Source organism: Glycine max, chromosome 13 (genome assembly GCF_000004515.6).
Source record: "Glycine max cultivar Williams 82 chromosome 13, Glycine_max_v4.0, whole genome shotgun sequence".
NCBI lineage: Eukaryota > Viridiplantae > Streptophyta > Magnoliopsida > Fabales > Fabaceae > Glycine > Glycine max.
In genome coordinates this window covers 24,014,426-24,034,166 of record NC_038249.2, presented here as the reverse complement: position 1 = coordinate 24,034,166, position 19,741 = coordinate 24,014,426, and the positions used below count along the sequence as shown (strand labels likewise).

At 29.5% G+C, this 19,741-nt stretch overlaps 1 protein-coding gene across 2 annotated transcripts; it reads right to left on the bottom strand.

Moving 5' to 3' along the window:
• Positions 1-3,322: 3,322 nt before the first annotated feature.
• LOC100798007 (probable LRR receptor-like serine/threonine-protein kinase At1g67720) lies at positions 3,323-10,649 on the bottom strand. 2 transcript variants are annotated; one of them, XM_014765505.3, is made up of 16 exons: positions 10,579-10,649; positions 10,314-10,426; positions 8,749-9,277; positions 7,527-8,032; positions 7,238-7,370; positions 6,934-7,005; positions 6,781-6,849; positions 6,630-6,701; positions 6,359-6,427; positions 5,684-5,838; positions 5,357-5,595; positions 4,977-5,103; positions 4,837-4,905; positions 4,516-4,702; positions 4,276-4,411; positions 3,323-3,956 (listed from the first exon to the last, which is right to left on the bottom strand). In XM_014765505.3, the coding sequence occupies exons 1-16, from the start codon at positions 10,632-10,634 to the stop codon at positions 3,636-3,638; spliced, it is 2,853 nt and encodes a 950-aa protein (XP_014620991.2). In that variant the 5' UTR covers positions 10,635-10,649; the 3' UTR covers positions 3,323-3,635. The 2 variants fall into 2 exon arrangements, with proteins under 2 accessions (XP_014620991.2, XP_006594111.1); XM_006594048.4 differs by lacking the exon at positions 10,579-10,649 and adding an exon at positions 10,504-10,571.
• Positions 10,650-19,741: the final 9,092 nt, after the last annotated feature.

Below are 19,741 nucleotides of genomic sequence, written 5' to 3'. Positions count from 1 at the left end.
AAATAAAAACTTTTTTGAAGGAAGAGGGATACGAAGTAGGAATTCATGTGAAAGAAGCATCAGCATCTCATACTACATTGCACCAAATTATACAGAAATCTCAGCATCATCATTTATCAATTCTGCACCACGAGCACGGGAGGAAAGAGATAAATTGCATTAGAGAGAAATTACCTGAGAATTCGTATAATTGACGCCTTGTGAGAAAGAACCTTGATGAGCAAGCTGTCAATTCCACAACAAAAAAAAAAACCAACATTAGAAGTGAGGTGTTGTCGTGTTGACACCTGATGTAACGTGATGTGATTTCAGTTATTTTTGCCAATAATTAAAAAAATATATATTAGAAGTTGTAGCAATGCACCTCTAACACGACATTTACTGGATGTTGCAAGAGTACAAATGCTTTGTCAACAATTAAATATTGAATGTCGCAAGAATATAAATTTTTATCAATAATTAAATATTGAATGTTGCAAAAATATAAATGCTTTGCCTATTGAAGTGACAACAACACATTTTTTATAACACCTTTGTATTGATTAAATTCATTGCAAACTACAAAATTATGAAAGAACTACAACAAATAAAGAGTGAGATTCACGCAATTTTATAATTTCTAATAAATTTTTACCACAAATAAATATATATTAGAGAAAATGTTTTAAGATCGTTACTTTAATGTGATTTTAAAATAAATCAATCCGGTGTGTATTATATATAATCCAAAACTTTTTGCGATTCAAACTTGAGGACCTTATAGCAAATTTAATATTTTTATTTTTTATTCAAAAATCAAAATATCCAATGGCAAAGATTAAGGATAAAGTAATCTTTTAATAAAATATTAAATTAAAAAATAAAAAGAAAAAATTTCCCATAAGATCTTTAGGTTTAAATTGAAAAAAAAAAGATTAATTGAGTGATGTGACTATGTAATTCACATGACGTTGCATGATTGCACTATATATAATACATATAGATATAACTTATTTTAGGATTCATTTGATTTGTTAAAACATGACATTGACAAATATTTTTGTTTCAGATTTGATTTGAAAAAATTATGTAACACCACAAATTAATCATATGAGGGAGAGAACAAGACAAAAACTAATTTCTTGTTTGTTACTCAAAAAATGATGAGACAGTTTTTTGTCTCAAATACAAAATATTCAAGAGAGACACACATACTCCAATCTCTCTTGTTTCTCAAACATTATCTCCTAGTTACAAAAACTTTATCATGTTATGTATTTCAAAAGAAATCACATTATCTACTAGCAACAAAAATCTTATCATATCATGTATGTTTAAACATTATCGACCAGTTAATTTACTTGTATATATTTTATATTTTGAATTTCAATAAAATATAATAATAATGTAAATTATATTAATATAATTAATATAAAAATATATATATTAATAATTTTTATATTATTTTACTTGTATTATTCATTGTTAATCAAACAATACACTAATAAAAAAATTATGATGTAATTCAAGTATGACCAAAGTAACAACCATATTTTAGCAGTTGCATTGTTAGCCATCCTTAATCAACTATTGCTACATGAGTACTTGATATCAACTTCCTCCAATCAACATCTCTTACACATTATTGGGTATGTGAGAAAGAGAATGGAACGGAAAGGAAAGAGAAGAATGTAAATTTTTCAAAAATCTTCCTCTCCTTTGATAGACAGACATGAAAATAAGGGAGGAAAGCAAAAGAAAAAAAAAGTTTCACATAAAATATCGCTCAAATCAAACGTAAAAGAAAGAATAGAAACTTAAAATTGTTGCATATATTTAGAAGCACAAATTATAGGGAAAGCATTATTTATATTCTTGCAACATTAAATATTTAAATAATGAAATTGTAAATAAAATATCATTTATAAATTTAAAAAGTGTACCATTTACTTTATTTTTATTTTCTTTCTTATAAAAGAACTTAAAAAATAATCTTGCTCTTTACTCTCTTCTTCTTTTTTTCTCTTCCCTCCGGTTTATTTTCTAAAACAAAGACGACATTAATAAAAACCAGTGCTTAATAAGTTTCTGGATAGCAACAGGGCAACCAGGCATGTGTCTATAGCAATCCATTACCCTAGGCATCCAGTTATGAGTTCCTTTCTCAACATCTACCCAAACAGTTTCAGAAAGATGGTAGCACTCAAAGAACCTACATCAATACTCTTTCACTTCCAATAATAGTAAAATTAAGTTTTTTCATGAGATAAATTCTTAGCAATACATTGTTTCAAGAAAAGGGTAATTTAATCCCATATTCACCTTTATTTTATTAGGTTTTAGTTTTTTTTTTCAATTTTTCATAAATTTTGAATACCCATTTGAAAAAACATATTAAGAATGTGTTTAAAAGAACTTAGGAGTTTATTCGAACTTTTTCTTTTTACGGCTAAGTTTATTTGAAACTTATAGAAATAACTTTATAATTTCTATAAGTTATTTTTAGGTTTTAGCTTATTTTATCTAGTTTCTTGCAAAGCTCATTAAATTATGTTTATTTCGATTTATTATAATAAATTGTATGATCAAATTTAGGATACAAGTTCTAATTAGATATGGTAACTTATTAAATAAGCAATTGATTAAGTTAATCTAACACATCCTAGATGTAATTGAATCACGTAGCAAACCTGTTTTGCAATAAGTACCAACACGTTATTCTTTTTTTTTCTTTTCTGCATGTACCAACACGTTATTCAGTTTTGAAATAAAATTAATTTTGCATTAATTAATTTTTCATTTTTTATATTTTTTTTATTATATACTAATATTGTACATCTATGTATTCTCAATCTCATCATCATTATCCATCTAAAAATATTTTATTAATTATTTCAAAATTACTTTCACTAAAATCAATGGTTGAATATAAGTTCATAAACATAAATAATTATAAAATTAACTGAAATGCATTGAAAATATAACAATTTTTTTATATTATCACTTAATCACATATATTTATGTATATGATAAATTTGTTGACTTTTATAATAAATATTTTTAAGTCATTTATAAGATGATTTTTAATTTAATTTGAAGACTAAATTTAAGTTTTTTATCTTTCAGAAATTAATCTATCATGTCTCATTTTTAGGGACCAGTATTTAAGCTATAAAAAAACATGTCACTTTTGACTAAATGGATCATGGCATCATGCCATATAAAATATTAATGCTGTATGGTAACCAGTAAGTCGTACATCAATGGATGCTGATTTCAATATACACAACACAACCCTCTAGAGTTTACTTATTAAGGATTTTGAGAAATTTACGCGAGATTATAAGTTCAAATCTCTTTGCATACATTCTACAAAAAATAATCAATATACACACTCATTCGCTGACTATGCAGGTCCAAGCACACTCTAGATTTGCCATATTAATGTTGCCACATTCAACCAGGCAAAAACCAAAATTTGAAACCTACAACTACAAGTTACATGCAGAGCAAAAAAACCTAAATACATTATTAACATCCGAGATGACAAATGAAAACTAGGAGGGGCATCAAACTTTAGACAACATAGGAACAAGGCCATGCCCATTTTTAAAAAATAAAATCTAATAGGAAAAAAATTGTGCATTATGTTTACTCTATCGTGCAATAGGCTGTGCAATGGATTCATCAATTGAGAGGTAGTTCTCAGTTGCAGCCAAATCCATAGAACCCATGTTGATTGAAGAATGAACTGAATTTCTTGGCTCATCCGAATTACCTTCAGCCTCTCTCTCAATAGCAATTGCATCTTGGATCTCCTTCAGAACTTCTGAAATTGATGGTCGCATATGTCCATGTGGTTGAACACACATTAATGCCTTCTCTGCTATTTTCCACATTGATTGTAGGTCATAGTTGTTTTGTAGCACAGGATCAATAATACCTTGTATATCTCCACTCTCAATGTGTAATTTTGCCTGTCAAAAAATGTAGTTTAGATACATGTAATTCAGTACAATATGGAAGCTTTTCAAATCTATATAACATGAAAGTATTGTTAGTTAATAAGTTAATGAGTTACCTTATATACATTGCCGGTATGTAAAATATTTTTACACAAACATTCAATAAGAACTTACTTTATTTCACATCATATTAATAAATAGAATGCAGTAAAATGGTCAAATCTTATTGGATGTCAGTATAAAAATCTTTTACAGTGACATTGTATATAAATTAAACTCATGCTTCATTGATGCTTCAAAATTCAATGTTAGCAGTGAAATTAAAACTCACCCACTGGACTATGTTTCGGCAATTAGCACCAAAGCTGTCATTAGATATTGCTTCTTGACCAGATATGAGTTCAAGAAGAATTACACCAAAACTATAAATATCACTCTTGTCAGTAAGCTGCTGGGAAATATAGTACCTATTCAAAGTCACAATGATAAGCTTTGTGGTTAATAAGAGAATAGGCACCCTCAAAATCAGAGTATAAACACACGAATTCATGGAAAACAGTGAAGGCCTTACTCGGGATCCAAATATCCTACCGTCCCACGAACTATGCTTGACACATGGGAGGCTCCATCCACAGCAAGTTTTGAGAGACCAAAATCTGAAACCTTGGCTCTCATGTGTTTGTCAAGAAGAATGTTGCTGCTTTTTAAGTCTCGATGGATGACAGCAGGAACACAGCCTGTGTGAAGATACTCAATCCCTGAACAAGCATGAGAATAACACAATTAATAACAATGTGATTTATAGTTAGGGGAAGGGCAGTTCCATCAGAAAAGTGGAGGAAAAAAGTACAAATGCTATCATCTTAAACGATACATAAGTGATATAACAAACCTTTTGCAGAGTCTTCTGCAATCTCAAGGCGCTTCATCCAATTGATGCTCCGTCCATGTGTTAATGGGCCTACGAGAAGTAAGGAATGGTTGAGCATATGAATTTCAGATCCTTGATTTAAATCATGCAGGCTTGCTTACCATAAAGATGTTCCTTGAGAGTTCCATTATGCATGAACTCATAAATAAGCATGCTATTTCCTTCTTCTCGACAATACCCGAGAAGCTGTACCAAGTTTCTATGATGTATTCTTGAGAGAAGAGTTACCTGGATCAAATAAATATATAACTATCATATGAATATGTATTCAATACCAGCCAACAGAGTTTAGTAAGAATGTTGAAACTAGTTTTCTCTCTTGTATGCCTTATTTTGATACCAAATGAGGAGAGAGAAAAAAGCAAACAAAGCAAAATAAAGAAATAAACCATGGATCACGATACAAAAATGTAACTAAGCAAATGAAGCTGGGATAGCTGCAACGTTGGATTACCAAAGAGGTTTATGAAATGAAGGTTACCTCATTGGAGAACTCTCGTTTTCCCTGATAGGAATTGCTGGTTAGAACTTTAACTGCTATCTCTTTTCCATCTTTCAGTTTCCCATAGTAAACAACTCCAAAACCTCCGGAACCAATTTTTTTCTCAAAATTATTTGTAGAATTTTCAATTTCAGAAAAGCTGAAGCAGTGTGCCACTTCAGAAGGACCAATGCTCTTAGAAGAATCCATACTCTGAGAAGGGTGAGAAACAAGGCTGTCTGTAAAGAGTGTAAACAAATATATCACATTCTGCCGTCTCAAAAATCTCAGAAAGAAATAGTATATAATTTTGATTCCAAATCCTACTTTGTTCGTAATATTTTGTCTTTCCTTTACGCATAACCAAGCACGATATAATAGTGGCCACAAGTAGAACAGCAGCCCCAACTGCTGAACCAATAATCACATACAAGTGACTCTTTTTTCTGCTACCTTTATGAAGATTAGTGTTTCCAGTGTAGCTGTTAGGGAGAAAATTAAAAGTAGTGGTCATTATGTGAAAATGGTGATGAGGGTATTAGAAAATCTGGACAAAAGGGATAAGAATGAACTTACAACAAATATATTGATATTTGAAATTTGAAGTATTAGCATTTCAAGGAAAAAAATACAGAATGAAAAATATACTACCGAAGGACTGTCATATTAGTTGACACATACTACATTTATTTAAGCAATCAAAGCAACATTAGCTTTCTACTTAAATGATAACACCATGAATGTTGGTTTCTCTTGTTATAAAGCAACCATTTTATTTCATGGTGTAACAGATATTAATACAATGAACTAGCCATTTGCAAAGATTAAAATCTAGAAAACAAATCATTGAATTGAACAGAGAAGAACAATGCAAAAGCATATCCACCATATCTTGTGGATATATTCATTAATTCTCATAAGATGCAACATGCCAATAATTTCCTCCACTTCTGCATGTGTAATGCTGCATTATATTTAAGTTCAAGTAAAAAAGGTACTCACTTCAAATCCAAATCTTTACTCAGAAGATCCGATGGTACAGTTCCGGATAACATATTATTTTGGACATACCTACAACCATTGCAAGTGTTATAAAATTTGTATCAAAAGTATTTAGCATAATAGCTTGAATATTATCTAAACAAGACTCGAGTCATCAATAGAAAGGTACTAATTGCAGTGACTGTTGCTAAGCTCACAAGTCATATTTGGATCTATCAAAAGTATACCAATTTCTAATTTGATCAAACAATATAAGTTCAAGATAGCTTACAGTTCCCTCAAATTTGGAAGGTTCGCCAAAGAGGTTGAGAGTGCACCTGTCAACTGATTGTTCTCAAGATGACTGCAAGAGAAAAAGGTTCTAGTTTACTTAAAACTACAAAATATATATATATATATAAGAAGAACTTATCACCAATTACATGATCTTTAAGTCCATGCATCCCGTGAAATCTGGTATTGGGCCAGTCAACATATTACCATCAAGCCGTCTGCATCCATGAATCAAATCATTATGCCACCAGCCACAAGTTTGATAGATTTGAAGCAAAATAAGAAAGCAATATAAAACTTACAGTTCAACCAAACCAGTCAATTTCGTTATGTCCAAAGGAATATTGCCGGTCAAGTTTTTACTAGACAACAAACTGCCATCACCAACAATACAAAGTAACCGTTATCAGATCACTTGAACTTCTCTTTAGGGACTGATTAAACATTCTGTATTAGAAGATAGCTGGTTTTTCATTCCCTCTCTTTTCCCTTTCTTTTTGTCTCTTTTTATTCCAGGGAGGGGGAGCCTTAGGTTGAGCTAGGGTTTGGGAAGGAATATGAATGCACATACAAAACATATAAACCTTAAAAAATATAGACCATTACATTGAAATTATTTTTGGCTGTTGATCTGAGCTACAGCGGACCCATGACCATGGAACAGGTAGACACGGGTCACCCCCTTCTTGTGCCCAATCAGCTGAGAAGTAGTGTGAAAGTACACTAGATATCACTTCTCCTGCAAACCATCCAATCAAAGTACAAAACAAATTAGGATGCTTCAAAAAGGATTTAACTTCTAACACTTAGCATTGCAATATACATACTTATTAAATAGTTACACACACCACAGTCATAAGTCAACCAAACAACATATCATGAGGTATGGACCTACCATCAGGAGAGCCATCATTTTTCTCCAAATACTCATTAATCTCCATGGCATTTAGAAGAGGGCCCCTAGAAGAATCAGATGTTTTGCCAAATCTAAAGGACAAAACAAAGGGTAGGGATAAATTGGTATATCCTGGTTCGTAAAGGCGATATTTTCCTGGAGCATTTTCTTCAATATTTACCACAGCCTTGCTAATATCTGAATGACCGGGAAGTACTAGCCTGAATTTTCTGGATTCATTTTCAGCCAAATCTTCAATTTCTGCAAAATAGGTAAATGCCCATGCAAAACCAGGAAAACCATCCAAATTCAAACGGTAAGTTAGAGATCCGTTTGTGCCCACCACAGCAGTCTGCATTACTTTCATCGGTGGCATTTCATCACTGTTAACATCAATTGATTTGTTTGTGGAAATTTTCCTAGTTCCGGCAGCAACATCAACAAGATAATTTGCTTTCTTGACAGAATCTGACTCCCAAATTCTATCAAATGGGTCATCAGGATACCTAATATGGCAGAAATACACTTAATGAGTGAAAAGAAAAAAACTTGTTCAAAACCACATGAGCTAACACTAACCACGCAGTAAACATGTTAACCATTAGGGATATGATCCGTGTGAAATAGTTATTTTCTACAAAGGCGGTTACAAAAGTATGATATTTGTGATTTATCTAGTGAAAAAAACAATAAAATATACGTGAAATATGTCCATGTGCATGTGTTTGTCCATGTATGCTATTATGCTAACACGCGAACACATCATAGTTTGCCAAACAAAATGTTTTCCAGTCAGATTCAGGACTACTTGGTAACATTATCTGATTTCAATCACTGAATTATGGATATAATCTGTGGGAAGTAGTTATTTTCTACAAAGGCGGTTACAAAAGTTTGATATTTGTGATTTATCTAGTGAAAAAAACAACAAAATATATGTGAAAGATGTCCATATGCATGTGTGTTTGTCCGTGTATGCTAACACAAAAAAACCTTTAGTTATTTTCAAGGACTCTTTTTTATTCTTGATACTAAGTTCCAATGAATGACACTTAAAAAAGTTTATTTCTGAATGTAATTAGTAGAATTAAAATATCTAACTTTCTTAATTAATGCAAAAGTTGAATAATTTTACTTATATTTAGGTCCGGAGTAGTACTTGAGAAAATGAGTCTTTGCAACCAAGCAAGCTATGAATCAACAGACATAGTTGACCTAATACCTGATTGGGGCATCACTATCTGCACCAAAATTTATCCTTGCAGAGACACTGAGGTAAAAGTGTTCCTCAGTGTACGTATAATAAACTGAACCATTGAATTGCCGGAGTTCAAGCGTAGATATGAATGGCTTCCCAGTTGTTGCATTTGATAAACATACACTGACTGTAGGACTTAAAGCCAAAAATATAAGCTCTCTCATTTCTATAGTGTTAGCATCAGATATAACTATAGTCGACCAATGAGTAGCACCAATAAAAATGTCAAATTTTGGATAAACATTGTTTGCATCAAAGTTCCCGTACAAGAATGACGCTCTCAGTAGGTACCTTGTCCTACTAACAACATCAAGTGTGTAGCAGTATTTTCTGGAATCAGCAGGAAAATGTCGTAGTGCTGTGTATTGCTTCCGTGTCTCATTGGCAACAGATATATTGCTTATTTCTCCATACCTAAGTTTGTCGGGAGTCCAATTAAGACCAATTTCATCTGTAAAATTTTCTTTACCACCACAATCCAAACTTACAAAACCTGCAAATCACGACATATTTTGTCCCCAAATAACAGCATACATAAAGTGAATTAATTGCACAGACAAGTTTAGATCTAATAGGCAAATTTTACCATGGAAGTCAAATCAAGTAAATATCAGACACAAGTCAATTGAGAGTTGAGATAAATGAAAAATCTAATTACACAATGATACTTTAAAAGAAGTTTGCAAAATAATGATAGCAATTATATAAAGACACATTTAATAAAAATAGATATCACCAATCTTATGATCTAAACAACCACTACGGGTTCCTAGAACCAAAAAATCTTCATTTATGAAAAATTGCTCATGATAACTGATGGTTAATCACTGTTTTAGTTTGACATCATAGTTGGCATTTAATCACTGTTAATTAAAAGCTACGTGCATCTTGCAATCTACTAATGTAACAGCTAGAAACAAGATTTATAAACTCCACATACACCATTGCACCATAAACAAAGGATTAAGGGAGAACACACTCGAAGATTGAAAATTTAAGGGTCTTATATGACTCATAATTAGTGGCAGCAAGAGCTATCCAAGTAAACTGAAAAACACATGAATCAAAACCATTAAAGCTGGATCACTGTCTTCCATTACTTAGTTTATGTATTTGATTATGCAACATGATATCCATGCAAAATTATTGCACTCAGCTCATCTCAGTATTTTGAATTCAGAATCACAGACAAAAAGATTTAATTTTAGAACTGAAAGACAAATGAATTGCCAAAACAGTTCGAAAAAATTTGAGGTCTCAACCCAAACAAAAGAACATCTAAGGACTAAAGGGCACAACATGAAAACATTGAGAGAGAAAGGGGAAGGGAAGAAGCAATATGAACAAACCAAGAGCCAATGCCAGATAACAGAGGTTAAAAGAGCACAAGGACAAACACTAAAACAAAACACCCTTTTTATTTCCAATGTAGAAACCGATGCTGGAGCAGAAAAAAACTCAATCTTTATGGAAACCAACTCGAGGGTAGAAAAGGAACTTGAAGTAAGCAAAAGCAAAGAAGAGGCTACCTGGCATCTGAGCAGAAGAAAGTTCCAAGAGAAGTAGCAGCAGGAGTGAGAAAGAGAACAAGAAGAAGAAGAAGAAGGGTACCCTATTCTCCATTTCTTCTCCAAGAAGGTTTCTGCAGAGAACACCACACCATAAATAAAAAATAAAATTGGTTCAACTTAACAGAGAAAGCGATTTCAGAGGGTGCACCGAAATAGAAGCTTGTGTTTGTTTGTGTCACACTGAAAAAATAAAGTAAACAAGATACTGAAACAACAAATATACCTGCCGGATCTCTTACTATTTTTTAAAATATATGATAAGATAAAATCCGTTAGCATTTAATTTAAGTATAAATAAATAATATATTCGAGTAGTAAAGGGAGAAGAAATTCAGATTCTGCATGTGCGAGGAGATAGCATATTATGACAAAGGTTTCAGGACCTACGAAAGTGGGACCAGTGAATAGACGACAGAGGGTCTTGTGAGGGCCCACATAAAGTTTACACAAGAACCATTATTTTAACATTATGATTTTTTTCCCTACAAATTGCAAATTTTCTTAATACATTTTAGGGAATGCGATTAAACAATTAAGTTAAATAATAATATAAGATTTGCGAAGGTTAAAGGCGGAAGCTTCTGAAAATAAATCGGAGTCTTACCGAATAATCAAATACCCGGTGATTAAAAAAAAACATTTGTGAAAGAAAAGTTGTGAAAATTTGATCAACTATATTTTTCCCACTTTAATCATGATTTTGTTTAAATTGTATTAAAAATATATATATGAGGTGTTGCTTAAATTTAAATAGTTTCATAAATAATTTTTTAATATTAATAATAATATATACTTTTTTAAAAAAAAACTAATATAGTACAAAAAATTAATTGATATGAAAAAAATTATTTTTTATTTATTTTTATTATCTTTTTTAATTCATTCAAGCAAGTCGAAGAAAATTTTGTCATTCATTTTCTTATTATTTCTACCAATACAAAACAGCACATATTTTTTAATATATTTATCTTTTATTTATATCTTTTTCTTTCTATTTCATTCTTAATTCAAATAAAATATTAAAAATTATGTCTTTTAGTTGAGAATACAAGTTTATTTAATTAAGAAATTAGAATTTAAATAATTTATCAAAACTATAAACAAAGAATAAATTGCAATACTAATCTCATTTTAAATTTCTGAGTAAAATTGAATAAAGCTTAACTCCAACACTTTAATCAATTAAATTAATTTTTTTCCTTTTGTGTTGTTTTGTGTGTTATCTTTGATCTTTGAAAAACACAGTGAATATTTTTATTGTGTTTCCTGCTATTGATAATTGTCATTCAACGACTTAATTATTAAGAGAGAGAAAAATTTATACTAAAATCGTTTTACATTAATGTAATCTAATCATAAATTATCTTAAAAGTCATATAAATTATTACGTAAAATTATGATAATTTTACTCTTTTATTTATTAATAAAAACTAGTTGTTAATTATCAATTTCTAAAAATGATATTCGTTATCATACCATTTTATCTATTATTCCTAATTGTAACGATCCAGACCATTAATCTTATTGTGTTCTCATCATGATTAGATAATGATGGCTTGGTGTAGGGTCTAGTTATCTACTAGATTTCTCCTCATCGCGAATGTTTCTTCAAATTTATTTACAATAATTTTAGGGGTAGTTTTTTTCATCATCATTATTGTTCATTTTCGTTTGTGATTAATGACAGTGAATCAAGTTAAATTCACCAACTCATGCAACTCTATTAATAGAATGAATGATTTGCTTACTTGAAAAATCAAGTTAAACATCTCCAAATAAACTTACTCCAAGTAAACGATCATTTTTATGACATTAAAAAAACTGAGATCAAATAGTCTTCTTCATTATAAAATACAGCATTAATTGAGTGATTAATCTCAGATCTCACATTAGAAATATCACTAACTCAGTTATTAAAATAAAGTTAGTATCAAAATATTTATTAAATTAAAATGTTCATTATGTTTTTACGTTTTTCATTCATATCAAGATAATTTCGATTTACTAGTATATTTTATGATTGAGAGGCTTGGTTAAAATTTGATTTTTAAAACGATTAAAATAATGCTGTCTAAGTTTTTTTATCTTCAAAATATCTCACAAAATTTTCTAATACTGGCCTAACGCCCAAGACAAAACAAATAAAATAAATGAGATATTTTTAAATTGACTAATTCAAGTGTTAAAAGCATTTTTAACAACGTAACTTACGTGAGTACGTACAATGTTTCATCATTTTTTACACTATTCATGATGTTTTTTCATTTTTACTATTTTCAGCAACTCAGATAAGTCTTTTTTTCTCATTCTTAAATAAAGTAATGTTTTTTCTTCTGGATAGATCTCACAATCGACAGAGATCCTACAACAACCACACACCAGCTATCTTAATCTCAGACTCTTTTTTAATTTGACTACAAGTCTACAACATTAAAAACATGATAATATTATTAAATAATAGTGTTATGTATTAAAATTAATCTAAACATTTAATTGTATTTTAACTTTCATATAATGTGAGTGTATAAAATTTACATTATCAACCAATTAAAAATAATAATAATATAAATATGATTTTAAGATTATTATTATTATTATTATAAAAGTCAATAACTATACAATACATGATATATAACTTGTTATTAGATGATAATGTAAGTTTGTTTTTTACATTGCTAATACATAGATTATTTTTTAAATTATACACTACATGTTTTAATTAAATGAACAACTTAAGAAAAATATTTTAAAAAATAAGTTCCGGCCAGATCCACGCATATTTCTAATTTTCTATGTGTAATAAGTTAATTATAAAATTAATTTAGTTATTTAATCATTTGTTTTTAAGGTTTTTATTAACACGTTTACATAGATATAGTTGTATAATTAATTTCTCAATATTTTAATTTTTAACTACTCAATCAAGTTTTTTTTGGGTACAGACTTAAGACTTAATCAAGTATAATTATCTATTGATTTAAATTAATAATTTATTATTGGTGTTTTTTAAAATAGTCAAACGATTAATCATAGCTTAACTAGTTAACAGCATATCGAATTGCATTATATTTTATTGTTCTAAATTTCTGTCCTTCAAATTTAGAATATATCTTTTTTAGTTTTCAGGATTAAGAAAATATACTTCTGAATTTGAGAGACTAGAAACATGCTAAAGTCTTTTTATTTTTTTTCATACTATTTTTCTTCTCCTAAAAAATACTATTTTTCTTACAATCCTTTTTTTTTACATTTTTTATACTTGAGATATTTATTTTTATTTCTCTTGTGTTTTCTATAAAGCTTGAAGATCCCATAATTTCCATATGAAATCTAAAGTTTTTTTTTTCTGAATACTTCCAAAAAATGCGAGTTATATATACTCACTAAACAATATCAAAGTTTCGAGAGGAAGAAAAGAATATAATGTCAAACTAAATGGAAAATGAGATAGTCCAAAATCTTAACAAAGACCGATCTCCAATATTTGTCACTTTTTAATATTTTTTTTATCATCAGCTAAATTTTATGTAATTCTAATTAAATAAAGAGTGAACTAATTAAATTATTTAATAAAATTCACATACATTTTATCTAATAATTAAAATAATATAAAATCTGTGTTGTTAACTTTTTTTAAAAAAATAAAAATCTTTTAAATATTATGTAAATCTCCAAAGCCCATGTACAAAGAATGAAATTAGCTCATCATCTAATAAAAATTAAGAATACATAACTGTTGGTTTTAATTAAAATTAATTAATTAAACTTTAATAACTTTATACTTCTGTTCCTCTTCAAAAGAAAAAGAAAAACTTTATACTTTGTTATATATGCATGTATTTTATTACAATTGGGTTATGAAATTTCTCAATCAATGCAGCCTTTCTAAATTCATATACAATAGTATCGTGACTCGCGTCGTGACAGTGTTTAATTTGGATCATATATTAAAAAAATTGGTTCAATGGGAAAGCAATTTGGATCGCATCCACTTACAGGGATGATGCTAAAGGTGTATCCAACTATCCATAAAGTCCCAGAATTGAACTAACTAGAGGTTCCCAGCTTGGCAACATTGGATCAATTGCAATAACCATTTGGGAACTGACCAATATCAAAGGTAAAGCACAACATGCATGTGTATCCAACTTTTCCTTCACGTTTAACTATTTTCTGTAGCTTTCAAAGAATCAGATTATAAAATGATCCAGTCTCTTAAACCAGGCTTAATTTCTCAAAACTTTTTTTCCATTTTAATTAACGTTGTCATGTCACCCAGCCAGCACATAACTACTACTAGTCTTCTATGTTAAGCATGTTAGTTCAAATTAATTATTACTTTGCCGTCATAAATCATCATAATCCATGCAGCCACCACCATTACAATCACGAATATGGTCACATTTTGAATTATGACTCGATGAATCGTCAACAATATATTTTTTATTTTAAAATTCATAGGAATCAAAAACAGAAGATTTACATGTTCCCTACTCATCAACAATATATTAGTTTTGGATAAATTGCATTATCATTTATAACTATTACAAAAAAAATAATCTCATTTAGTGTTATCTTTCTTCTAAATATTTTTATTCTCAACTATTATAAATCAATACAATATTTTATTTTAATTTCCAACAATAATTATATTTTTCAAAACAAATTACACTCAATCACCTATATATATATAGGTATCTTTCAAGTTCAAACATGAATTATCTTTTTTCACTTGTACAGGACCTCAACAATACAAATAGAGTAGTAAAATGTATCATGAACACCCATCATGCTGGGAGAAAAAAAATATATAAAAAAACATACTTATTATTATTACTATTGGATGTATGATGTAATAAAAAAAATAAAAAAATGTAGCTGAAATGTTTAAAATAAATGTGTCAACAGAATAATATAGACAAACACTATATCCTCCGTCATTAATATGCCAGAGTTTTACGGAAGTAATCAGTCACCGGTGTGTTATAACATGCGCTGTGTCATTATGGAATAAAGATATAAACTTTTAACTCACAGCTCGGGTACACAACAACGAGAGATAGTTTGAGTGAGACAACCACACCACGCCTTGTGAGATTTAATTATATATACGTTTATGTGATAGAAAATAATACTTATTTTTCATAAATTAAAAGATTTAATTGTGTTGCATAAAAATTGGTCAAAATCATAAGCATGTGTTATGGTACAGGCTTGACTCGCGTAATAATTTCTCTGCTGCAACCCAAAAGATATATCAAGTGAGAGAACTTTCATTAAGAGTGGGAAAAATGAATCTTAGATATAAAACAAAATCGTAAGCGGTTAAGATTAATCACAACGTGATGATATTGTCACTAAATAACATAAATTTTGGTCCGGTATAGTTCATGAAGACTTAATTAACACCAGAGTCCTGAGCATTATTCAAGTACATGCGTTTTTCAATTTGTCTTTCATAGGTTATCATTTAGGACTTTTATACTTATGTTAGCTTAATCCCCTTGCGATAATCTCGAAGATAACTTCTCCATATTTTGTCTTTGATTATTATCCCGAAATCTACCGGTTATGTTAATAATATAAATTTTTTAAGATTATCAATTTTTTTATAATAAAAGTTATTAGTAAAATTAAATGTTTTATGTATAGATAAGCGTATTTGTTACATTTGTTTTAGTATCTTAATCTAGGTCTTCTTGTATTAGAGATATTTTTGTTTTGCTTTAATTGCGGGGTATGTCCCGATTTATTATTGTATCATTTTGGGTTTAATATAATTTACATTTTTTCCTAAAATATAATCCGATAACTGAAAAGCCATAGTGTGCATGGAATAAGGACCATCTTCCCATAGCTGCTGGTATACAATATAATCCCACATTCCCACCCACCCTTCAACAAAAAACTGTTGTTGATCGAGGAGACTATTGTTGATCTCTAGAATAAGCTGGTACCTAGTGGTCATAAAAAATGTTGTGTGTGTAATTAATCACCCTAAACTTTCGATACTAATCATGACATATATTGTCAAGCAACGTATACCCCAATTAGAAGACTATATATATGCATTTTTTATCTCTAAAATAAATTTGTACCCAATGGTCATAAAAAATGTTGTGTAATTAATCACCGTGAACTCTCGATACGAATCATAACATGTATTGTCAAACAACGTATACCACAATTACAAGACTATATATGCATTTTCGATCTCTAGAATAAGCTTGTACCTAATGGTCATAAAAAATGTTGCGTATGTAATTAATCACCGAGAACTCTCGATACCAATCAAAAATAAAAATCACTAAGAATTCAAGTTATTTAAAGAATTTAATTAGGTAGTATAATACAAATGAACGTAAATGAGAACTCAATCAAGTAATTAAATATAAGTCATTAATGGACTGAAATTAAAGTTAAATTGTTTAAATAGTATCCGAATTTAATTGTTGGTAGAAATAATTATTTGTGCTTAACTTTTGACCGAATTTTGGATGAATTGAAGAGTCAAGGAAAAAAAATCTCTTTATAATAAGTGAATTGCATGAGACCTAATCGGAAATGCTTCGCATGAATGAAATTAATTATAAATAATTATATAATTAGAACTTATGAGAAAGGAGAGACTTTTAATGCAAGGAATTAAGGATTGATTTGTGTTCCGTCTTTACACAGTATTTTCAAGAAATAGAACTTCTTAGTTCTTACACAAAGAAACAATAATGTAATTTAAAATAATAATAATAATAGTAATAATAATTAGGAAAATCGAATACCAAAGTGACGTACGCGATTGGTTGCATCATAGAAGATTGATATGGAGGATTAAACAAAATTGTCGATACATATCCCCACTTGTCTTTGTGTCATGTTTAGTTACTTTGGTGTTTTGGATTGATGACCTTTCTGAAAAGCACGACCAACCAATTAACCTTTTTCTTTCATTGCATATATATATATATATATATATATAAACTAATTTGATAAGAGCATGAGCATGGCCTTTAACTTTCAAAAATAAGACAGAATCATGGGTTTTTTGTTGCCTTCCTTTTTCGCTTTGGCTTTGGAACTTCGGATGGAATAAGAAACATAGGTAAGCAATTTAATTTCCTGAATGCCTTTATTGAGCATTAATTTTTAAAATAAGGGATCTATCTTAAGATTTAAGTATACTAAGAAGTACTAAAAAAAAGAAGTATGCCAATATACAAACACAATGTATAAACCAATTTAGAAAAAATTGTTGCTTCATTAATCATCCTCATTTCTGCCAATTAAGTATACGTTTAATTCAATTTATTTTTAAAAACTAATCATTTATCAATTTGAAAAAATAATTATTTTTCTAAATTCAAGTTTTATCCCGTATATATTAATTTGTAGTTGTCAAAATTCGTAAAGTATGAATTGCGTTTTTTTTATCTGAATTATGGTTTTGTTTCCTCGTATACTTTTTAAAAGCTGGATCACGTTAGGTATCTAAACAAAATGTTGCCCTTCACTAATATCTTCAATTCTTCACGATCAAAAAAATATATCTTTTTCAATTCTTCAACCTTTTCTCTTGTTGATTATATGGTTCAGTCGAAGAGTGATAAACCGACCAAATCCCTTCCAGGCCCTGATCCATTCAAGCCAGTCCAAGTTGTGTTTTTGTTTAACCGAAACTACACTACGTGTGTTTGTTGTTACAACCGAAAATGAGGCCAATTCTATTTTATTTTGCTTAAAAATTAAAAACGAAAATAAAATCATCACTATTTTTATTTAAATAAGAAAAACAGAAACTCATAAAGATTATTTCGAAATTTATTAACGTTACAGAGTATTAAAATGAAACATAAGTTGCTAATTTTAACAGTCCCTTTTTATACGGTCATTCATTTTTTATCAATTATTCTTTTGCATCTTAAATTCTTACCCCCTTTCAACATCCATGGCCAATTAAAACCTATTGTCTTTTTTCTTTCATTTACTCGCCCAAAATATATTTTCACAACTACCCCTACTTACTAGATATAAAGATAAAAATAGTGAGTATATTATTATTAAGTATGATTTTTATATTATTTATATTTATTTATATTAAATTGAATCAGTATTTTAGATTATGGACTATTTAATTTATCACCTATAGAGGATTCTATTTATGATTGTTATTATATCATTATTAACTTAATTTTATGAAAATTGTATAATAATTATCATTAATGCAATCAATTTATTTTTTTATTAAAAGTAAATCTCAAGTCTAAAACACTAGCAACCTGGTTAGAGGTTATATGGTGTTAATCATGATAAGTAAATAATTGTTTAGTTGTGATTATTTGTATTATTATAGTAATTAATTTTTTTTACAATATTTTCTATAGTCATGGGCATTTGCGCATCTGCCCACTATTGGTTATTCTGAGCCTAGGATTGGTACTCTAGATGACCCAGTAGCCAACAAATGGAAGCCAACATGAGGTACCAAGTAGACCCTTCCAATCACAGCGAAATTGGATGACCTCCAAATGGATGTTGTCATATGGTGTCCTTATGAGCGCCACAAGGGTGTTAAGCATTTCTCCAACAAACCATTTTCTCTAGTTTCATCATATGTGAGACTGACGTGTGACTTTATCTTTTGGAGGGTGTGCTGAGGCAGTTTGGTCATATTCAAAGCATCTCGTGTCATCCATTGCAACATCTCACATATCAGGCTTATGATACAACATGGGCGGAGTGGCAGCAACATGTTATTCCTCTAGGCGATGTTGTGCTACCTAGGGGTCATTGGGCTTGCACTCCTAACTATCTACCTTGATTTTAGAAGGTTTCTCATCTCCATGTCATTCCGCCAAAGGAGGGATAGCCACTATGTCCTCCTGTACATTTACCGTTCATTGTTTAAACAACACACGCCTAGTAGTAATAACAACTCTTCAATTGATTTATAAAACAAACACCAGGATATACAACAACTAAAGAAACACCGATAATACTTTATTAGGAAAAAAAGATAGTTCAATAAATACGTCTTAGGAAAAGTGGTGTTCTACGTCTCAGAAAAAACATCTCAACCAATAAATGCAATGTTTGATGACAAAAAAAACTCATTTAAAAAACACAAAATATATTTTTTTCTTTCTCTTAAAAAAATGCAACAATGAAAGTTGTGGATAAATTTTTATCACAACAAAATCGTGATTTTTTGGTTGCAAAAAAACTATTCTCAATAAAATCGTAATTTCGTTGTATTAAAAAGATGCCAAAAAATATGACAATAACGGAATTATAATTTTGTTATATTTTTTAATTTAAAAAAGTCTCAATCTCTTAATAGAGGTCGAGAACAATTTTAATGGTATCAATAATAACTCTCATGGTTATGTCAT

What these genes read in the sequence shown, in the direction of transcription:
- LOC100798007 (XM_014765505.3), bottom strand. Translation starts at nt 10,634, where the DNA reads ATGCTAACGGATTTTATCTTATCATATATTTTAAAAAATAGTAAGAGA. An exon ending in AATAGTAAGAGATCCGGCAG is followed by an intron (nt 10,427 to 10,578) that starts GTATATTTGTTG and finishes TGTTCTCTGCAG; the next exon opens with AAACCTTCTTGGAGAAGAAA. An exon ending in TTCTTCTGCTCAGATGCCAG is followed by an intron (nt 9,278 to 10,313) that starts GTAGCCTCTTCT and finishes CGTGATTTGCAG; the next exon opens with GTTTTGTAAGTTTGGATTGT.